The 22774-nt window shown below is 40.6% G+C and overlaps 1 protein-coding gene across 5 annotated transcripts in view; it reads right to left on the bottom strand.

Moving 5' to 3' along the window:
* The window catches only part of DNHD1 (dynein heavy chain domain 1), an 82608-nt gene that overhangs the window by 51196 nt on the left and 8638 nt on the right, over window positions 1-22774 (bottom strand). For 4 of the 5 annotated variants that reach the window (XM_047877361.1, XM_047877362.1, XM_047877359.1 and 1 more), the window contains 6 exons: window positions 17933-18136; window positions 17743-17853; window positions 16028-16184; window positions 7050-7304; window positions 6559-6696; window positions 6369-6420 (listed from right to left, as the gene is read on the bottom strand). In XM_047877361.1, the coding sequence (XP_047733317.1) occupies window positions 6369-6420; window positions 6559-6696; window positions 7050-7304; window positions 16028-16184; window positions 17743-17853; window positions 17933-18136 (917 nt within the window). Of the gene's footprint in view, window positions 1-6360; window positions 6421-6558; window positions 6697-7049; window positions 7305-16027; window positions 16185-17742; window positions 17854-17932; window positions 18137-22774 lie in introns of all 5 variants that reach the window. The other variant, XM_047877363.1, reaches the window with a different exon arrangement.

Here is a 22774-nt window from a genome sequence, read left to right as displayed (position 1 = left end):
AAAGCCATTTTGAACCTCACCTCTTCCTAAAAGTTCAGAAAAGCCATTTTTTCAAAGGTGAGCAACAGAAAAGTATCAACATCAAACTCGTACAAAACTTTTGTAAGAAAAAAGAATCCGGACAGAATAACATCTTTAAAGACAATGGAAACATATCAAGAAACAGTAAAACAAGCCCATTGCAAAACAAGATAAAAGACACTAGGAAAGTTATATAAGTCATGAAAGAAGAACACATACCAGAATTAGAAAAATTCAGAAATCATTTGATAGAACTCAGGAAATAATTAGAAATAAAGGGAAAAATCATTTCAGAATGGAAACTTAACTTAAAAGGAATTTGAGAGCAAAGAAATTTAACAGGTAATACCTTAAGAGAAATAAAATGTAAAAAAAAGATAACCATAAAATAAAAAGGAAATAGAGGGTTTTTTTTTTTAATTTCAAGATAAAGGGACAAATATTTGGGATAGATGATAAGGATCTAACATACATGTAACAGGAGTCCCTAAAGAAAAAGCCAAAGCAAGGGAAGAGATCAATACTAAAAAACTTCAAGAAAACTTTCCTGAAATAAAAAAGACGTAAAATTACATTTTGAAAGAGCATACCTGAGAATACTGCCTCAGAATGTTCAATAACAAGCATACTCTACTAAAATTACTGAATTTCAAGAAAAAAAGAAAAGAAATGTTTCGGGCATCCAGGCAAAAGGGGAAATAAAATTTTGCTTCCACAAGCCCTTCCTGAGGAATCTAAAGAGAATTAGCTTCAGACAAACAAAATTACTGAGAGACTGATCAACACAGACTGCTTAAATACATTGTTGCTTGTAGAGCTAAAATTAAATGAGATTTTACTAAATATCAGTTACTAGAAGGGAAACAATATAGTATGAAATGATGCTGTGGAGAATGCTGGTAATTCTCTTGCTTGCCAGGTTTTGCGAATGGAAGACTAGAACCTTGGAAGGCATGTTGGCTGACGACCCAATAGCTATTCCTTTCTCCCTTCTTCTGTGGTGGTAGAGTCCATCTTCCACGAGAAACTAGAAATGTCAGCCATTTGACTTCCCAGCCCTTCTTGCTGCTGGAGGTAGCCACATGACCTAGATTTTTACAATGAGATGTAGAAGTGTGTCTGCTGGGGAGTTTCTGGAAAAGATTTCCTTTCCTGATAAAATGTGAGAGTTAGAAAAAAAAAATAGTTTCGGGGCGCCTGGGTGGCGCAGTCGGTTAAGCATCCGACTTCAGCTGGGTCACGATCTCGCGGTCCGTGAGTTCGAGCCCCGCGTCGGGCTCTGGGCTGATGGCTCAGAGCCTGGAGACTGTTTCCGATTCTGTGTCTCCCTCTCTCTCTGCCCCTCCCCCGTTCATGCTCTGTCTCTCTCTCTGTCCCAAAAATAAATAAAACGTTGAAAAAAAAAATAGTTTCAAACAGAGAGGGAGGCAAATGATAAGAGACTCTTAGATACAGAGAACAAACTAAGGGTTGATGGGAAGGGCAGAGGGGTGGGGAAATGGGTGATGGGCATTGAGGAGGGCACTTGCTGGGATGAGCACTGGGTGCTGTATGTAAGCGATGAATCATGGGAATCTCCCGAAGCCAAGGGCACACTGTATACACTGTATGTTAGCTAACTTGACAATAAATTATTTAAAATAATAATGATAATAAAACCTTTAAAAATATTTTTTAAAATGTGAGTCGGGCAGGAAGAGCTCTCCCTCCAGTGTTTGTTTCCCTTTCCCCTGATTTTGCTTAAGAATGGGATGCTTGGAGTTGGAGCTTGTCTTGCATTTATAAGGCAATAAGCCTAAGGATGAAAAAAACTTTTTTTTTTTTAGTTTAATCTATTTGAGACAGCCAGAGACAGCACAAGTGGGAGAGGGACAGAGACAGAGGAAGAGAGAGAGAGAATCCCAAGCAAGCTCTACCCTTCCAGCCAGTGCAGAGCCTGACACAGGGCTCAAACTCATGAAACTGTGAGATTATGATCTGAGCCAAAATCAAGAGTTGGATGCTCAATCAACTGAGCCACTCAGGCGCCCTGAAAAAACTTTTTTGATTACAGCCTCCCCTACCATACACACCCCTCTAAGAGGCTCTGCCCTTACCTATAGCTAAAACCAGAAAGGAGCAGGGGACAGACGTGAGGAACCTGATACTTGATGACATTTTTGAGCCACTGAAACAACCTGGAAGCACCTACCTGGAGACCTCTCATTATGTGAGAATTGTTTTCACTGTTAGGCTACTCTCAGGACTTCTGTTACTTCCAGCTAAAAGCATTCTCGGTGACTCAGAATTCAAACACATAAGCAAAGTCAAAAGACAAAGAGAAATAAAGCCTCAATGACATTGCCTGGGTGCTGAATCCAGCTCAGCCTGAATCCAGCTGCATCCATGTATTTTTTTTAGTTATGGGAGCCAATAAATTCCCCTTTTTGCTTACGTAGCTCTGAGCTAGAACCATGTTATCCAAACCCAACTTGCACATTTAGGCCTACATAATGTAGGTTTATAGCCAATACAAGCATAGCTAAAGATTGGAGCCTCCTCTACTATACATACCCTTCTAAGAGGATCTGCTGTTACCTGTAGCTAAAACCAACTAGTTTGTAACAGAACCCATTCCCCTTCCCAGAGCTAATGGATATGTGGTTCTCTCTATAGGGTAGGTTAAATCAATCATATTCCTTCTCTTGAAAATTTGAAATAAGTCAGCCACACATACAGGAAAACTTAACTGACAGATCATCTAGAGTCAAGGATGGGGTTGGTACCACAGGACGCCCAAGTCATTTGGAAGCAATAGTTATAAGGGAGCAGAAAGTTCAAAGAAAGCAGAGACAGCTAGTTTTAGGAGAGAATCAGGGGAACTGGGAAGAAGCACAGAGAGAAGTAGCGATAAAAGGATAAGCAGCAATTTGAGAGATGTGGCTCTCTTCCTGACTTTCTAGTCTCCATTTCTGTGAAGAGTGGTGCTATTACATCTTTTCTGCCTTTGAATTTGGTAACTTTCTGTTTTGTGAGCTCCAAAACACGAGACAAGGTTGAAGAACTATGATTGAAGGTACCAAGACCCACAGGAGCACTCAAGCAATACGGTGCGATACAGTCAATTCATGTGTGATTCTGGGCCATGGAAAGAAAAGCTAGTGTATTTTCAATACAACTTGGTGAATGCAATATCCCAACAAAACAAAACAGAAATCACTAACAACTTCATAGCCAAGTGAAAGAAAGAGTCAAATAAAGCTTTCTTATGATAAGAAATATGATATCGATTAAATCAAAGAAACATAAATTACCTGTCACCACTGAGGGATTTGGGCTTCAATTTAAAATAGATATGTATCAATATAATGTGTGTGTGTGTGTGTGTGTGTGTGTGTGTATAAGTCAACCTGGAGCTGCATTTTTAAATATCAATCTAACTGTGAAAAACCAAATAATGTAGACCTTTACTGTAGGTTTCCTTGAATGAGTCACTCAGACATTGAGTCACTCAGACTGCTGCTTAGTCCACAGAGCAGCAAAAGCTTCTCATCAAACATATTTATATACTTTTCATGTCTTCAGTATTTCTTACAGGATGATTGGGAAAAAAGTGTCTCTTCTCTTCCATTTCTGGTCTACTCACTGTTACAATGCTTACCTCTATTCTTCCTCTTGCTGGTCATACTCGTTATGTGTCACACTCCCAAGAGACCCTTCCTGCCACATGTAGCCCCTTGGCCAAAATATACAGTAAGGACAGTTTAATTGTTTACATTCTATCTCTACGCTAACTTCAATACCACCCCAACCAAAACATACAGGAAAAAGTTTATAATAAAAATGGAGCAATCCTTTGTCCCTTCTCAGTGTAACAGATTTATCTTACCACAGATATCAAAAAGATACACTGATCTGGGTAAAGTTAACGTAAGAACCTTAAGTTCCTGAACTTGACACCTGCCAGATGAGAAGAATCATTATCTGATTGTATTTTCCTAGTTTTAAACTGCTCAAAATTCCTGAAACGATTGTAAGGGTAACAATATTGATCATCTTTTTTTGGTTCTAGTACTAAGACTGTTCTGTGGAAAATGTTGGAGAATGAAGCTTAAAGACTGCAAAACATGTTGCAACTATGTTATTAGTAATAGATTGAGTCTTCTTCTAGGGGTCAGACTCTAGTCAGTGTGTAAGTTTCTACTGTAAGGGGCTGATTTTTCATGTTTGTATGTATAAGTAGAGGTACTGAAATTATTTTGTAATTTGGCTAAAACGATGTACACATTTTGCCTCACTTAAGTAACAAATTTCTCAGATAGATGTATGTTTCTTAAACACCACTAGTTCTGTTTTAACTGCTAGATATTTAGTTTTATTAAATACTACTCCAATTTTCATCAAGAATTTAAGAAAAATCCTAAATCAGAACTTTGGTTCTAGTTCCTCCATGATATTACTTTGATTTTCCATGTTGATCTTTTTTTTTTTCCTTCAAATGTTGGTTTTGAAAAATCTCAAATATGTAAGAAAGTTTAAAAGTACTACAAACCCCTTTTACCTATCCACTTTGATTCAACAATTATTAATATTTTGCCCACATTGCTTTGATTTTCCTTTTCTCTTTCCTCAAAAACATTTGAAAGTAAGATAACAAGCATCAGGACATTTCATGCCTAAATGTACCAGTCCATAGTGATCCTTTAAAAGTAGAAGGGATAGGGGTGCCTGGGTGACTCAGTCAACTGAGCGTCCAACTCTTGATTTCAGCTCAGGTCATGCATGACCCCAGGATTGTGGGATCAAGCCCTGAGTTGGGCTACTCACTGACCGTGGAGCGTGGTTAAGAGTCTCTCCCTCTGCCCCTTCTGTGTGTGCTCTCTCTCTCTCTCACTCTCTCTCTCTCTCTCTCTCTCAAAAAAAAAAAAAAAAAAAAAAAGTAGACGGGATAACCCAGGACATTGCAGGTGAATATTTTCACTTTCATTAGAATTTAGAATAAAATTTTAAGGTTTTTGCTTGTTTTGCCATTCAAAGAAAAATACTACAATATACCAAAACATGAATTAGTAAAAAATATGAGAGAATAATGTGAAATATCTGGTTTTCTTCAGTCCTTAATACTAATAATGCTAAGAAGTTACTATCTTTAGCATGTATCATTATGTGCTGAGCACTATACTAGACATATCACCTCATTTAATGCTGCAAGTTAGGTATTTTAACAAAAATACCTAATTCCCATTTTACAGGCTAGTAAACTAATGTGTTTGGTTCTAGAGCCCTACCTCTTTCCACTGACCATGTAAAACAAATATCAATAGTCTCTACCATTTAACCTAGATGCACTTGAGAACAAATGTGCCCCAATTGGTGTGATTTGTAAAAGACATGTGCTGCTTTCAATGAACCTTCCACTTCCTTGTCATCTATTTCCTAAAATTGACTTCATGTCTTTATTTTTAAAAAATTTTTTAATGTTTATTTATTTTTGAGAGAGAGAGAGAGAGAGAGAGAGAGAGAGAGAGTCAGAGTGTGAGCAGGGGAGGAGCGGATAGAGAGGGAGACACAGAATCGAAGCAGGTTCCAGGCTCCAAGCTGTCAGCACAGAGCCTGACACGGGGCTCAAACTCACACACTGTGAGATCATGACCTGAGCTGAAGTCGGAGGCTCAACCAACTGAGCCACCCAGGCGCCCAACTTCATGTCTTTAAATCATCCTGCTGAAAACATACTAGTTGAGTGAAGGCGGTGGTGGGGGTTAAGTACTTACATGTCAGATGTGCCTGAATGCATGTAATAGTTTTATTTGTAACTGGGTTAGTATTGCAAATAAAGGAAATGTGAACATGTATTTCCTCCCTGATTGTTAACAAGTTTGAGGACTGAAAGCCAGTAATAACTGGTCACCATAATAGCTCAATACTAATAGATTATCTTACATGAAATGAAAAAGAGTTGTCCGAAATAAAGCAAATATCAAATAAGCAGAGTTCTTCAAGTAAATACAAATTTACTTGGCAATCAAATTTAATAGTAAACAAAATGCCATTATGACATTAGAGAGTAATTTCACGGAGTTTGAATGAACGAGAGGAAGGACAATGTACTTACATTCTTTTACACACCTCTCATTCCACTCAACTGGATGCACACACATGCACACGAGCACAGGCATGAGTGAGCAAAGACACACCCACACTCTCTAACCCCCACCCCCCACACCTGTGTGCAGTACCCAGGTCATAGCTGCTCCCTCCACACCTAAGGCCTGACTCTGTGGCCATGCCATTGGCACTGTGCATGTGACTCTCCCTGCTCCTTCCACCCTTCCTACCCGCCTGCCTGTGTCTCCTTACTTAAATACCTTCAGAAATCAAGGAGTCCCAGGGGGTCTTCAGGTCTGTAGATTGCATTACCTTCACACCAAGGCAGGTAGAGGGGGGCAGAAACAGAAAACAAGGAACTAAGTTCAGACCAGGCTGAGAACTTCTGATTACACAGGGGATTAGAATTGGGAATTCCTGCAGCCAGCCCCCCTGCCCAGTCCAGGATACCTTCAGGGCAGAGGCCTTGACAGACTGCAGGCCCCCAGTTAGAATCTGGATCATGTTTTCAATACATGGCTCATGAGACAGCTGGCCACAATCGTCAAAGACCAGCTCTGCTGAGAGAAAGGGATTCTGCCTTGGGGCCTGTCAAGAAAGGTCATGACAGGGGCGCCTGGGTGGCGCAGTCGGTTAAACGTCCGACTTCAGCCAGGTCACGATCTCGCGGTCCGTGGGTTCGAGCCCCGCGTCAGGCTCTGGGCTGATGGCTCAGAGCCTGGAGCCTGATTCGGATTCTGTGTCTCCCTCTCTCTCTGCCCCTCCCCCGTTCATGCTCTGTCTCTCTCTGTCCCAAAAATAAATAAACGTTGAAAAAAAAAAATTAAAAAAAAAAAAAAGAAAGGTCATGACAGCTCGTGGGGCTACAGGTCAGTATCTGCTGTCTGCCATGTGGCCTTGACTGCCTGTCCCGCCTCCACGTATGCCATCCACTCCCTTACCTGCAGGATGTTGGCCACGAAGGAGGTTATCTCCTCCTCTATGATAGACACAAGGTTCTGGCCAATCATGTGGTCCACCAGGCGGGCCAACTGTCCCAGCCGCAGCAACCACGCCTCTGTCTGCCTCAGCTTCTGCTCCAGCTGCTGGCCCTGTACCTTCTGAAGATACACCGAGGGTTGGTCAGTCCTGATCCTCTTGCAGTTTTTCAGCCGCTCCTGCAGGCCCTGTTGCATGTGATACGTATCCTCGTGAACCTGTCAGAATAGAGAGTGGAAAACTCACTGGACAAAGGGAAAAGAAAACAAACTGGCTACCCGCTGGCCTGTGCAAAACTCTCGGGTCTCAGAGTCTGAAACCTAGCACCTCGATATACCCACGGAAGGCTGCTTTTTGGTAGAGATTAGCCCCCGAAATCCTTTAGTGACCAGAGAAGATGTAAAATGGAGAACATACATTGAGAGGCCACAGTGCTAATTTGATAGGCCAGGCCTGTCTGCTAAAGGCCCCAAGGATCAAACTCAGAAAATGTGTGCGTGTGTAAACAGAGAAGCTTACTAACACACAGGCTACACAAAAGAAGAGAAAGATTGGATAAGTAGGGCTCGGCAATAATTCCAGGACACAGATTCCAATCAGCAGGGCTGGGAGGTGTGGCCTGCTGGCTAGCATAATTGACAGCAGATGCTGTCTCGGGACACTGACAGAGGCTTTCCACTGGGGGATGAAGAATGTGGGATAAAAGTCTAAGAGCCTCTTGGTGGCTCTTTCTCACATCTGGGAGGTTGCTGACAGTTGCCACCTCTCAGGATTTGTCCTGTTGAGGAACAGAGGGGAGACACCAGGAAGACATGCTTGGCCAGATGGACCTTCTGTCCCTGAAGCTCTCCTGTCTGTTTTGATGCTCAGTAGACTCTGTGATTAGATTGTATTCTGCTCAACCTGAGCTCAAACCCCAGTCTTCTGAGACCCAGACATAAGGCACTTGAGGCCTGAGCCACACATCATACACAAATGTGCCCTTGGGCTTGACAAGAGGTTCTCTTTCACGCTCTAGAAATACCCTCCATACTTTGAGTGCTTCATACACAAATGTGCCCTTGGGCTTGACAAGAGGTTCTCTTTCACGCTCTAGAAATACCCTCCATACTTTGAGTGCTTCCCACTTCACAGCCCATAGTGCGACGCATCGCCACTAGCTAGTTACTCGTGTCACTCGTGCACTGCACTGGCAATTCTACCAGGACGAGGCCTCTGTCACATCTTATTGCATTTATTGCTTCACATAATGCCTGGCACAGGTGGTTCCACAGGACATATAAAAAGAATCTATCACTCAAGCTGAAAGGGCTTACTGAGTGCCAATTAGGATAAAACCATACACAAAGCAACAATAATTACTACACAAGTATGTAATCAGTATACATTTTTAAAGCCTCACCACTAAGGGGCAATATCTTCAATACCTTCAAAGTTCTGAGGAATTTTTTTAACCTGTAATTCTGTATCTAGCCACAGTATCACACTGAAATTTGGGGATGAATAAAGACATTTTTAGATATACAAAGACTCTAAACATTTACCATCCACAGATTCTCTCTGAAAAAAATGAAACAAAACAAACAACAGTATATTTTTGACAGAGGAAAATGAATATAAGAGCTACAAGAAGCTTTGATGAGCAAAGACATTTGTAAAACATATTGCCAGGTCTAAATGAGCAGGCTACAAAACAAGAATGTTCATAACAATCCAGAATTAAATTCCAGTAGATCTGAACATAAGTGGAATAGGGAGGGTGGAGGGTGGGGAGAGGAAGAGAGGAGAGAAAGGAAATTAGAATACAGTAAAGGTTCTTATTCTGTTAGGGAGAAAGACATGGATACAAATGCACACTTGGCATTCATTCACTCAAAACACTCGCTGAGCATCTACTATATGACATAACCTATAAGAAGCACTACAGATATATCAGTGAATGAAACAAATAAAAATCCCTACCCTCTTGGAGGTGGGGGGAGAAATACAATAATATATAATATAATAATATATAATAATAAATAAGTAATTTATATTCTATGTAAAAAGGTTATAGGTGCTATGAGCAAAGGAAACACAGAGTAGAAAAAGGGGTCAGGGATGCTGGTGATAGTGGGGGTTTGCAAGTTTAAATAGGGTGACCCAGAGAAGGCCTTCCTGACAAAGTGCTTTTAGAAAAAGACATGAAAGAGACATTGTTATAAAAGTGTAAATGGAACAGCTACATCTTTTGAGCAGGTGTATACATTTCTTACATATGGATTCAGCTGCAAGTGAGAGAAAACTGGAAAAAAGTGTGGTTTAAGCAAGTAAAAGGTTTATTTAATGCAATAAGAAATCCCTTAATGGTATATTGGCCCAACAGTATCGATAAAAACAACACTCATTTTGGGGCACCTGGTGGCTCAGTCGGTTAAGCGTCCGACTTTGGCTCAGGTCATGATCTCACTTTTGGTGGGGCTCAATCCCTGCATCGGGTTCTGTGATGACAGCTCAGAACCTGGAGCCTGCTTTAGATTCTGTTTTTCCCTCACTCTGCCCCTCCCTCACTTACGCTCTCTCTCTGTCTCTCAAAAATAAAACATAAAAAAAAAAAGCTCCTTTTATGTTCCTTCTCCTCAATCTTTAATATGACTTTTGCCTTTATCATTGTGTAAAAGCTTCTCTATCACCAAAAATTTCATCCAAGGGTCAGACAATAAGTCAGGAGTAAATGTTCACTATGACATCCCGGTTAGATATGCCTCTTTTAAAAAGTTTTCTCGGTGACTTCCACTTATGTTTCATTGCCCTGAACAGAGTTAAGTGGCTTCCTCCAGCTACAAGTTTATGAAAAGAAACAGTCAAGATTCTAAAACTAAGAAGGATGAATAGGCATTGAGTGGTTCCTGGGCAACTATGAGAAAAATAAAGTGTATAACATCCAAATCATTAGAGGACAATAATGGCAACAAAAATGTAAACAACCCACCAAGAGACAAGAAACACAAGGAAGAATCAACCAGAAATTGCAGGAAATAGAAAACATCAAAATAAGATGGAAAAAATAAGTCCAAACCTATCAGTCATCATAATAAATGAGATAAATCTATTGCGAGACATAGACTCTCAGACTAAATGTCTTCCAGCTATTTGTAAGAGATACACATAAAACAAAATAACAAAGGAAGGTTGAAAACAAACTAATAGAAAAAGATACATGGAGCAAATGCCTGATGTAGTTTACCTCAAACAAAAGAGAACTCTAGCAGAAAAGTAGTAACAGAATGCAGACTTCATAGCAATAAAGTCACCAAGAAATACTATTATGAATCTTTAAGCATATAACATGATTTTGAAATACATGTTGCAAAATGAAAGAACATCAAGGAGAAATGAACAAATCTATAGTCATAGGAGGGGATGTTTTCAACATGCATCTCTCAGAAACTGAAAGATAAGGTAGATTAAAAAAATTATTGTGGTGGTAGAATATTTGCACAGAACAATGAGCGAGCTTGGTCTAATATATACATTTTCTTAGACTGAGTTCCCTAGAAGAAGAGCCTGAGAGAGGAATTTGGGGAAATGTGATTTATTAAAGGAATGATCTTCAGGAAACAAACCTCCAAGAGAAGCAGGGAAGCAAAACAGGAAAGGGGAAAGTACCAGGCAAGAGCTCAGCAAAGGCTGTTCTTGTTCTGATGTGGAGGGGGAGGAGGCTTTGGAATGAAGACCCTATTGTACGGCTGTCCCACCATGAGACAAGGAGCCAAAAAGAAGGCAGAGGAACTGTGACAAATGAAAGAGACTATGGAGAAGTGACCATTAAATGCAGTGCACAATTTTGGACTGCATCCTGAAACAAACAACAACAAAAAAACACAAACAAACAAAAAAACAACCCCCCCCCAAAAAAAACCAAAAAAAAAAAAAAACAGTTATAAAGGACATTTTTGGAATAATTTGCAAATTTCTAGGAAGGACTATGGGTTAGATAACAAAATAGTATCCAAGTGAAATCTCCTAATGTTTGATCATTGCACTGGAGTTGTGGAAGAAAATGTCCTTGTTCTTAAAGAGAAACACACTGGCATATTTAGGGGTAAGGGAACTTACCATGTGCAACTTAAAACTCTCAAATGGTGCAGGAAAATAATGTATACTTACATAGAGAAAGAAAAAGAGCAGAAATGATAAATAAGACAAACTAATAATCTGGGTAAAAGGTAAATGAGAGTTTATTATACTATCCTTGCAACTTTCCTAATAAACTTGAACTTATATCAAAATAAAAAGTTATACAAGAAAGAAGTAAGAAGAAAAAAAGAAAATGGGTTTGTCCCAGTAATGCAAAGCTGGTGTAACACCAATTATTCACCATATTAGACTAAAGGAGAAAAATTCCCATAATCGTTTAAACAGAATCAGAAAAAAAAAAATCACTGGACAAAATTCAACACCCATTCGTGGTAAAACCTCTTAGCAAACTAAGAATTGATGGGAACATCCTTAAAAATTGATAAAGGTTATCTAACAAACACTCACATTTTATATCATTATTTATTTAGTGTTTCAAATCTATTTTAGTTATTTAATAATGCTACAATTTATTGGGCAGCAGCATGCTTTTATTAGCACAGAGTACAGGCTTGGCTCTATAACAATTCAGTTGCCATTTGGGATGATTACTCCTTCTCCCTCTCCCCTGCGCCACCCCTCACCTTTGGGGTGACTGCCAACAGGGACAAGTTCCATTCCATTCCACACGGCAGCACAGAAAGTGGCTCTACATGTTGCATTTGCTTGTCTTTTCACTTTTCCTATGGTGCTTTTTAAAAAGTTAATTTTAGGGGCGCCTGGGTGGCGCAGTCGGTTAAGCGTCCGACTTCAGCCAGGTCACGATCTCGCGGTCCGTGGGTTCGAGCCCCGCGTCAGGCTCTGGGCTGATGGCTCAGAGCCTGGAGCCTGTTTCCGATTCTGTGTCTCCCTCTCTCTCTGCCCCTCCCCCGTTCATGCTCTGTCTCTCTCTGTCCCAAAAATAAATAAACGTTGAAAAAAAAATAAATAAAAAGTTAATTTTAATTTTTTTAATGTTTATTTATTTTTGAGAGAGAGATAGAGCATGAGTTGGGGAGGGGCAGAGAGAGAGGGAAACACAAAATCTGAAGCAGGCTCCAGGCTCTGAGCCATCAGCACAGAGCCCCACGTGGGGCTCAGACTCACGAACCATGAGATCATGACTGGAGCCAAAGTTGGACGCTCAAGCAACTGGGCACCCCAAAAAGTTAATTTTAGTACAGACAAATGTCTTGATATTTTTATGGTTTACACTTTTTAATATCTTAAGAAACCCTGAGATAATAAACATGTGATATGGTCTTCTGAAAGCTTTTTGGATTTTCTTTTCACACTTAAGTCTTTTATATACCATGAATTAATTTTTGTGTATGGTGTAGCAACTATTAGAAAAAAATAATGTTTTAAAATACCATTTATAATAGCAACAAAAAGATACCAAATATCTAGTAATAAGTCTAATGAAATATATTCAAGACCTCTATAGGAAACCTATAAAACTTCAGTAGGAGAAATTAATCAAAATACATGAAGAGATCCATGTATATGAATTAGAAAATGAAATATTAAGATATCAATTCTCCCTCAAATTGATATACAAATTTAAAACAAGCCAATAAAAAAAATCCCAGCAAATTATTTTGTGGAAATTAGCAAGCTGATTCTAAACTTGATATGGAAATTTAAAGGCCCTAGCACAGCCAGGGAAATCTTGTATAATAAAAAGTTATAGAACCTATAATACCAAATATCAAGACGTACCACAAAGCTGCAATAATTAAGATGGTGTGACACTGGCCAAAAGACAGACTAATCAGACACAAGACAGTCTAGAAACAGACCCACACATATACAGTCATCTGATTTAAGAAAATGACACCACTGTAATTAGGTGGGGAAAGGATATTTTTTTCAGTAAATGGGGAAAATAAAACTTGGCTCTTATGTCACACCATACATAAAAATTAATTTGAAATGTACTATAGACCTAAATGTGAAAGAAAATATAATAAAAGTTCTAAAAGAAAACAAGGAAATATCTACATGACTCTGGGGCAGGCAAAGATTTCTTAAACCAGGATTCAAAAGGCACTAATCAAAAAAGATTGACAAAATGAACTTCAAGAAAATTAAGAACTTCTGTTAATCAAAAGACACCATTAAGGGACACCTGGCAGGCTCAATTGGTAGAGCATACATCTCTTGATTTCAGGGTCTCAGGGCCATGAGTTCAAGCCCCATGTTGGGTATAGAGCTTACTTAAAAAAAAAAAAAAAAAAAAAGACACTATTAAAATAGTAAAAGGGTAAGCCACAGACTGGGAGAAAATATCTATTTTATATATATAATTATAATTATATATATTTATATATATTATATTTTATACCCCCATATATATATATATTATATATATATAATTTTATATATATTATATTTTATACCCCCATATATATATTTATATATATTATATTTTATACCCCCATATATATATAATTTATATATATATAATATATATAATATATATAATATATATATATAATTTATACATATATATATATATATTTGATACAGGATGCATATCTAGACTATCTAAAGAACTCTTACATATTAATAGGAAAAAAACAGACAACAGTTAAAAATAAACAAGAGACTTAGACCATCACAGAAGAAGGTACCAAAACAGCCAATAAGCATATGAAAAGACGCTCAACAACCTTGGTGATCATAGAAACACAAATTAAAACTACAGTGAGGGGCACCTGAGTGGCTCATTCGGTTAAGTGTCTGACTCCTGATTTCAGCTCAGGTCATGATCTCATGGTTGTGAGATCAAGTCCCGCATCTGGCTCTGCACTGAGTGTGGAGCCTGTTTGATATTTTCTCTCTCTCCTTCTCCTTCTGCCCCTCCCCTGCTTGCATGTGCTCTCTCTCTAAAACAAACAAACAAACAAACAAACAAACAAAACTACAATGAGATACCACTATATACCAGTTTGGCTAAAATTAAAAACCCTGACAATACTAAAGGTTGATGAGAACATAGGACAACTGGAAGTCTCCTACACTGTTGGGGAATACAAACTGGTACAACCACTCCAGAAAACTGTTTGGTACTGTAAAACAGACATGTACCTTATTCCAGCAGTTTCACTCCTAGAACACATACTCCAAACAAATGAGTGCTTATGTCCACCAAGGGACATGCACAAGAATGTTCTCATCAGGGGCGCCTGGGTGGCTCAGTCAGTTAAGCGTCCGACTTCAGCTCAGGTCATGATCTCACGGTCCGTGGGTTTGAGCCCCGCGTCAGGTTCTGTGCTGACAGCTCAGAGCCTGAAGCCTGTTTCAGATTCTGTGTCTCCCTCTTTCTCTGACCCTCTCCTGTTCATACTCTCTCTCTGTCTCAAAAATAAATAAATGTTAAAAAAAATTTAAAAAAAAAAGATGTTCTCATCAGCATTATTCATAACAGCAAAAGCTGAAACAAACTCAAATGTCTATCGATAGGAGAATAAATTGTGGTATATTCATACAGGAAATACCACATAGCATACAAAAGAGTGAACCACTGCTTCCTAGAAGATTATGGATAAACCTTGCTAACATAATGTTGAGTGAAAAAAAAATGTTGATTCCATTTATATGAAATTCAAAATCAGACTAAATTAATCTACGGTGACAGAGATCAGAGTAGTAGTTACCTTTGTGGGGGTATTGACAGGAGAGGTACCAGGGAGCCTGGTGAGGTGCTGGAAATGTTCTACATCTTGATCTGGGTGGTGGTTACATGGATGTATATACATGTAAATATTTCAACAAACTGCACACTTACAATTTGTTTACTGCATGCAAAATTTACCTTAATTGACAAAATAAACCTCTATTTTTATTTATTTATTTTTTATTTTTAGAGAGAGAGAGAGAGAGAGAGAGAGCGAGCAGGGGAAGGGCAGAGAGAGAATCTTAAGCAGGCTCCATGCCCAGCATGCCCACAACCATGGGCTCATGACCTGAGCTGAAATCAAGAGTTGGATGCTTAACCAACTGAGCTACCCAGGCACCCCCAAAGTAAACTACTATTTAAAAATTTTAATATTTTTGTAACATTAAAACAAGAGTGGGATTTAGGAACTGGGAGGTACAGAAAGGCCATGGAATAGCTTGCCCCCACCTTCGGCCCCATTCAGCTTAGTGCAGTGTCAGGTCCAGCTGTTATTGTCTGGAGGCTGAAGGCCATTTCCCTGTATGAATCTACCTAGGGCTTCTCGTACATTATTTCTCATGTACTAGATCTCTCTCAGATCTAGTTTACCTAGAGACAGCGATTAGCCAGAGAACTGGGTAAATATCCAGCCCCACCCGACAGACAGCAAACTATAGTGACAGGAACATGTAGCAGGGCCTCCAGGAGCCCTAGGCAGAGGGCAGGTACCACAGATGCAAAATTATGCACAGATGCATAATTAGGAAGGACTCCATCACCGGATGCTTCTACCAGCCACGGTGGCCTACTGAAGATTCAAAATAGGTTCAAAGATAAGCCTAGTAGCTAAAAGATCCAGACTCCAACTTTCAAATTCCCTAATGCCCCTGGCACAAACAGCTAAAGAAAAACCATTGCTATGTTCCTTCTCCTCCCTGCTCAAGGCCAGGACCAACCCTTAGGGAAAAGGTTGGGTCCAAGCCTCTGCCCATCTGTAATTGATCCATCCACCCCACAACAGAGACTGCTGGTGCCGGGCAGGACAATGGCTCTGGGCCAACTTCAGAGTCCAGACCACACAGGGGATCCCAGGAGAAGCGTGAGCCAAGAGGAGACTGGGCCTCTGGCAAGCTCAGCTTGGGGAAAAGGTTCACAATAAATTGCACTGTAGCCTCTTACCAGGTGCAGGATGGATGTGCAGAGGTGCAGGCAGCGATGGAGCAGCTGCAGAGCCTTGTGGTTCTCCTTGGCTAGAGCCCGTTGCAGGTCCAGCAGCCCATAGCATTGATCGGGGTCTCGGGGGAGCCAGGATACAGAGCGCAGCTCCTGCAGAAGCCTGCAATCAATGGCTAAGCTTGTCAGAGCCAGCATCTCAGCCTTCTTTCCTTGAACACTTCTGACCTCTTCCTAGCCCAGCACACCGCAGAATAAGCAAAGATTTAGAAAGATTCTAATATTCCTGGTGACCTACAGAGACAGATTCCTCTTGAGAATTCTTTGGAAGAATTCAAGCTGAGGAAGTTGCTGGCCGGGGAATGCTTTGGGGAAAGGCCTGGAGTTATGTGCAAATGTTTCTACTGACTGACCTTTCTGCCAGGAGAGTGTCTCCTTGAAAGGCCTAAGGGCCCAAAAAATCTAGATGGGCAGATCAGTTTTAGGATCAAAGGTGAGGAACCTCTAACTTCTCTATGGGCTGACCATCCCTGAGAAAACCTGCTTCTGTTATCTACTCTCTCCATGAGAATTCTACATCTCTAAAAATCCTTGAAAAAGACGAAAGATCCCCAATAAGCAAAAGGTGATCATAATGAGTATCATTTATTCAGCACCTGTTAAAAGGCATTGAACATGGTACTTTATATTTACAATCTCACTTAATTCTCACTATAGCTGCGTGGTAGAAACGTTTATCCCTAGTTTTTATATCAGGAAACGAGGCTCAAAGAGTAAAGTCCTTGCTAGGGTTCAGGATTTAAATTCAGATCTGTCCAGTCTCCAAGCCCTTATGCTTTTAATTACACTATGATGATTAGGCTAGATTGGAGGATTCCCAGAGCAAAGGTTTCAAACTAGTAACCCGTGGGTCAAATTCAGACTGAAAATGTTTTCATATGTTCCAGTAAGAGTTGGCCAGCACACTGTTTTAATAAAAATTTGAGTTAAGTAGGTAAAATTAAGACATTTTACAACAAAATGTGGATTTCCAGGAAATCCTGAAAAACAAGGCAGCTGGCATGCTGTACCCATATTCCCAGAGGCAACAGACAACTGGAACTCAGTAGTGACTGTCCTATTTAGATGCAGTCTCCAGACTGTATTCCCCTGCTCCCTCATGTCTTGAACCTAATCCATCCACTATGTTTCTTCCATAGCTCCGGCTCAGGCCCTGTGGGCATCTGAGTTTGCAACTTCTATCACTGAAGAGAATTAGAGTGGCTGAGGAGTGCAAGATAAGTAAGAAAGTACTGAAAACAGGAATAACTAAGCTTTTCTTCAAAAAAAGAACCCAAAAGGTACCATGGGAAGAGCAGAGAATTTGAATTCAGGCACCTGAGTTACATCCCTAGATCCAATACTCAATAATTGTGTGGTCTGGGGCAAGGTGATGTAGGAATACCTAATTACATGAAAATATGCTCAAGATACATTATTCATAAAAAAACTGCTTACTTAACAGTATGTCAAGTATGACCACATACGTATATGTGATAGAAAATAAGACCAGAAGGGAAATGTGCAAAATGTTTGTCGTGGTTATTTACGGTTGGTAAAATAAAGATTTTTTTCTCTTTGTGCTTTTTCATGTCTTCCAAACCTTCTACAAGGAACATGTTATTGTTTTTTTGTAACAATAATTCAAAAGGTCCATTGACATTGTATTTTGAAGACCTTACCTGCTAATATGCAGAAGCCCAGCTCCAAAGTGGGGCACAGCAAGGAGCAGATGCTTCCCTAGGAAAGTCCGGTGCCGGTGCAGCCCGTGCAACTTCACACTCCTCTTCCAACTACAGACCAGAGGGCAGCGACAGCATGCTACTGCTCCCCACAACACTTCTCCCCACATCCCATACTGTCACCACCTACCAAGCCAAGGCCTTGTATAAGAGGCAATATTTGAAGAACGGGATGGACTGGAGCTGTTGCCAGAGGACAGAATGGCGGTGCCAGGTGCCCAGCGTGATCGTCTCACTGCCCTCCACAGGATGGACATGCAGGATCCCAAAGGGAGAGAAGATGTAGTACTCAGGGTTCACCTTCTTGGGTGGCACCACCACCAGGCTGTAGGGCCTTTAGAAAAGAGCTCTGGTCAGCAGGAGCCCTGGGAACTCCTGCAGACGTCAGGAAGGGACAAAAGAAGGATGGAGAGGCGAAACATGGAAGCAGGAATGAAGGCAGAAGAAAGTGGGAAGAAGGAAAGAGAAAAGAATGATCTTCAAACTCAAAAAAGGAAGCAAATATTATTAATGTTTTAAAAGTTTATTTATTTATTTTGAGAGAGAGAGCAAGTGGGGGAGGGACAGAGAGAGAGAGAGAGAGAGAGAGAGAATCCCAAGCAGGCTCCCTGCTGTCAGTGCAGAGCCCCACACAGGGTTCCATCCCACGAACTAAACCGTGAGATCATGACCTGAGCCAAAATCAAGAGCCGGACCCTTAACCAATGGAGTCATCCAAGTGCCCCAAGGAAATAAATATTAAGAATAAATGGAAGCCAAAGATGGAAGGGAAGAAAGAAAAAGGCACCCAGCCAGGTCTAAGAAGATCATATCTCCAGATCCAGATACCTTACATTCCATCAAACCTAAGATGCCATCAGTTGTAAGCTGCAGCGTTAAAAAAAAAAAAAAAGAAACATTAAAATGCTGCCAATGTGATACTCCACCAATTTGTAAGATGCATCATAATTTCAGAGATGTTAAAATGTAAAAAAAAAAAAAAAAGTACATCTTAGAGATGATAAAATATGTATATCTCTAGGTACTGAAATAACATGCAGAGAAAATCAGTGGGTGCTGTTGGGAGTAACTGAGAATGGGGAAAAGCAGGGGGTGAATAGAAGACTCGACACAGGCAAATAAAGAGGAAAACTGCAACCAAAAGAACCACTCAAGTACCTCCGGAGCCACCTTAAAATCCTACTAAGTTCTCTTACTTCAGCACAATGCACCTGCTTCCCAAACTAAATGCCATTTATATAGTTGTATCTAGTTGCAGGGGACTGGTTAGCATAATGCTGTTTGGGCACATTCAATAAAGTATTTATCAACTTTTATTTTACAGTTTTATTTTTATAACTTGGAGCCAATAATATACTTAAGCATTAGGTATATTTGAAAGCCCTTTATAAGCTTTGATGTCCCAGTTCCTATGCCTATAATGCCTAAGAGATAAAAGGGCCCTCTTCTATCTCTTCCCTCTCAACTTTCTAGAATACATGATTAAGCAAATGACTGAAGAACATTTAGATAGATCCAGAATGAACTCACTAAGTCAAGTCATGTAAAACTTTGTTTCCTTTCTGACAAAGTGACTAGATTTTCCCAAGTACTCTTTTTCCCCAAACCATTTCTTCTGAAACAAAGAGGAGCCATAACTTTTTCCAAGATAGTTAAGGAAAGAATATAGGATTTAAAACTGAATCTACCTGACTCAAGTCACCTCCCTTAACCACTGGGCTGCTTAGTTTCCCACAGTTTCCTGTACTAATTGAACCCTGGCTCCCCCAAGGGGCCATTCCTTCCCTTATGACCTTCTTAATGAACACTACTCTTTCTTTTCTCTTTGTCAAAAGCTGCTTTCTTCTTCTTTTTCTCCTCCTTCTTCTCCCTCTTCTCCTTCTTCTTCTAGGATTTTAAGTAATCTCTACAACCAACATTGTACAACCAAACTTACAACCCCAAGGTCAAGAGTTCCATGCTCTACAGAATGAGCCAGCCAGGCACCCCTAAATGCTACTCTTCCTGCACATGGTCAGGATAGAGGGTACTCTTCTCACTCCCCACAGCGAGTGCTCCTTTGGGGGATAGTTACTCATTCGACTGTGCTAGGCACTAAGGATATAGCAGTAAACAGGAAAAATTCAGTTCCTGACTTCATATGGAATTTAATTAAACCATTTATTGAGTTTCCCTTCTGTCCAAGTGCTGTGATTGGAGATGAGGACATAAAAATAACTGCTACATAGTCCTTGCCCTCAAAGGGCTCAGATCAATCGGAGTATTAAGTGATGCTAGAGAGTATTCAACTGCTTCCCAAACACCTCAAGCTCTCTGCCTTACTGAAACACAGCAAGTTCTATATGGAACTCATCATCTACTTGCCTCCATGCCTGTTCCTACTCTGGATAATTCATTCATTCATTCAACAAATGTTATTGAGTCTCTACTCTATGCCAAATTGTTCTAAACCCTCAGGGTATGCTGTTAAACATAACAAACAAAAATCCCTGCCCTGACCAGCTCTCATTCTATTGAAGAAGAAAGATGATAAACATAATAAATGAGAGGGGAAGCAAAGCACAGGAAGAGGAGGTTGGCAATACCAGGGGAGGACAAGAGTTTGGGGGGAGGGGGGAGGGGGAGGGAGGGAGAGGTGACACTTGAATGAAGACTCTAAGGAAGTGAAGAAATAAATTCCTATCTGAGTATGAATTAACATCCAGGACAAATACCAATATAACACTGTATGTTAACTATGTTAGAATTAAAATGAAAAACTTAATTAAAAAACCTGGGACAAATCCAAGAAAAAATTGATAAATTCAAACACATTGGAAAAAAAAAAAAACCCATTACATGTCCAAGAAACAAAAGGAAACAATAAAGGGCAGGGTTCTGCTTTAACTAATGGTGCACTAGAAATTTAGAACACTCTCACTTGAGAACAACTAGAAAAAGGCAAAATAAACTGGTAAAATATGAAAATCATCTGTATGGACACATCAGGGAAGTCCAAATTAAATGCCGTGGGCTCTGGGTTTGTACCTTGGTCACATTATAGGTTGAAGCAGAAAACATGGCTTTCCTGGGTGTGGGTCCCCAGATGCAGCCTCTGATCTTTGGCTGTCTGTGCCTACCCAAAGCTCGGCTCAGGAGCTGACAGTAAAACTGACACACAATCGCCAATAGTGGGATCCACAGGCACCTCTGTTTGGGGAAAAGCACCACCAAATGCTAAACTCACTTCACTGGATTTCCTTCTTTGGCAGATGTTCGTCCTATAATTATTCACTGCCTTTTAGTTCTCTTGCTCATGGTTTCTTGTCTCTCCGTGTGCCTAATTATCTTTGATTGTGCTGCTTCTCTGATTATGATGGAGCTGATAGTTTAAAAGTTCTAAGCTTGTAATTTTCTTGGTGTGAGCTCTCCACTGCAGTCAGTAAGCATCCCGTCCCACACCGCCACTGTTACTGGTCAGGTGTGGTGGCTGGCCACTGAGTGTCAGTAGGTAGTTCATCACAGTCAGCCACAAGTGATCATTTCATTAACTGTGATGCCACTACATGGCATGGATTACTAGGACCCTATACACCATTTGCACGGAGCTCAGTACTGTTCAAGGCCAAGGACATTACCAAGGCAATATCAGAATCCCATATTTGAGGCTCCTTTCCTTTCATGATATCAGTAACGGTCCAATCAGGAAAGCAGAAACCAAACAGGGCATTTCAACGAAGTGAATTTAATAGAGAGCTTTTTTTTTTTTTTAAGGTGTCAAAGAAACAAACAGCCGAAAGGGAACACCAAGGTGGCACTGATACAATAACCACAGGAATGGATGCCAGCTCTAGAATGAGAGGAACATAGGGAAGGGGTCTGGATTCTCAGAAGCTATGAGCTTGGGGGAGGGGCTTGTAGACCTGGGGCCTGGATTTCATTGGAGGCGCTGCCAGACTGGTACTAGTGCCTTCAGAGTTTGGAGGAGGGGCAGTCAAGATTCAGAAAGCTGATGGGCAGGTGCCACCCAGCTGGCGCTGGTGCCGTCAGAATCATGAAGAGGCTAATTCAGAAGGTGCCCACTGCTGCCAGGGTGGAGGACCAATCCTGACAGAAGGAGCAAGCAAGGGAAAGAGGAAGTTCCTTCTCTTATCTTGCTGTCCAGTCTCCTTCTAGCACCCCCTACTAACCAAACCTAACAGGGGGCGCCTGGGTGGCTCAGTCAGTTGAGCGCGACTTTGGCTCAGGTCATGATCTCCTGGCCTGTGAGTTTGAGCCCCGTCGGGCTCTGTGCTGACAGCTCAGAGCCTGGAGCCTGCTTCGGATTCTGAGTCTCCCTCTCTCTCTCTGCCCTTCCCCCGCTCATGCTCTGTCTCTCTCTCTCTGTCAAAAATAAATAAACAATAAAAAAACAAAACAAAACTAACAGGAGGCCAGTTGAAAAAGGAGGAGTAAAGTTTGCAGTCTCAGCCCCAGTGTCATGAAGTAGTGAGAGAAGAGCCAAAAGACAAGTGCTTAATAACTGGCACAATGCTTTCAGTGAGAACTTGTTAAATGACCTGATCAGTAAATGCATGGATATGCCCCATTAGTGCTACATAAGCTCAGGAGAAAGACAGCAGTGTATGTAGGAAACAGAGCCTTCTGGGAGGGTACACGACATACTGCTGAAGAGCATGGACTTTTGAGTTAAGACAGTGCTAGGTTTGTCTGTTTCTACCACTTAGTATGTGACAAGTTACTTAACCTCTTTATGCCTCAGGGTGCTCGTCTCATGTATGGAAATAATAACAGCACAATGCTTGGAAAAAAAATTGATTAATGGTAATTATTATTTCTGAGAAGAGATGGGATTTGAACAGGGCTTTGAGACATACATAAATTTTAGAGCTAACAGAAGAAAATGAACACCTCCTGAGTCATGTGGAAGGAGGGGACTTGTTTTTATAGCCCCAGAGCTAAAACCAGGACCAGAAGGTAGAAGTTAAAAGAA

Source organism: Prionailurus viverrinus, chromosome D1, assembly GCF_022837055.1.
Source record: "Prionailurus viverrinus isolate Anna chromosome D1, UM_Priviv_1.0, whole genome shotgun sequence".
Lineage (NCBI taxonomy): Eukaryota > Metazoa > Chordata > Mammalia > Carnivora > Felidae > Prionailurus > Prionailurus viverrinus.
This window is presented reverse-complemented; position numbering and strand designations above follow the sequence as displayed.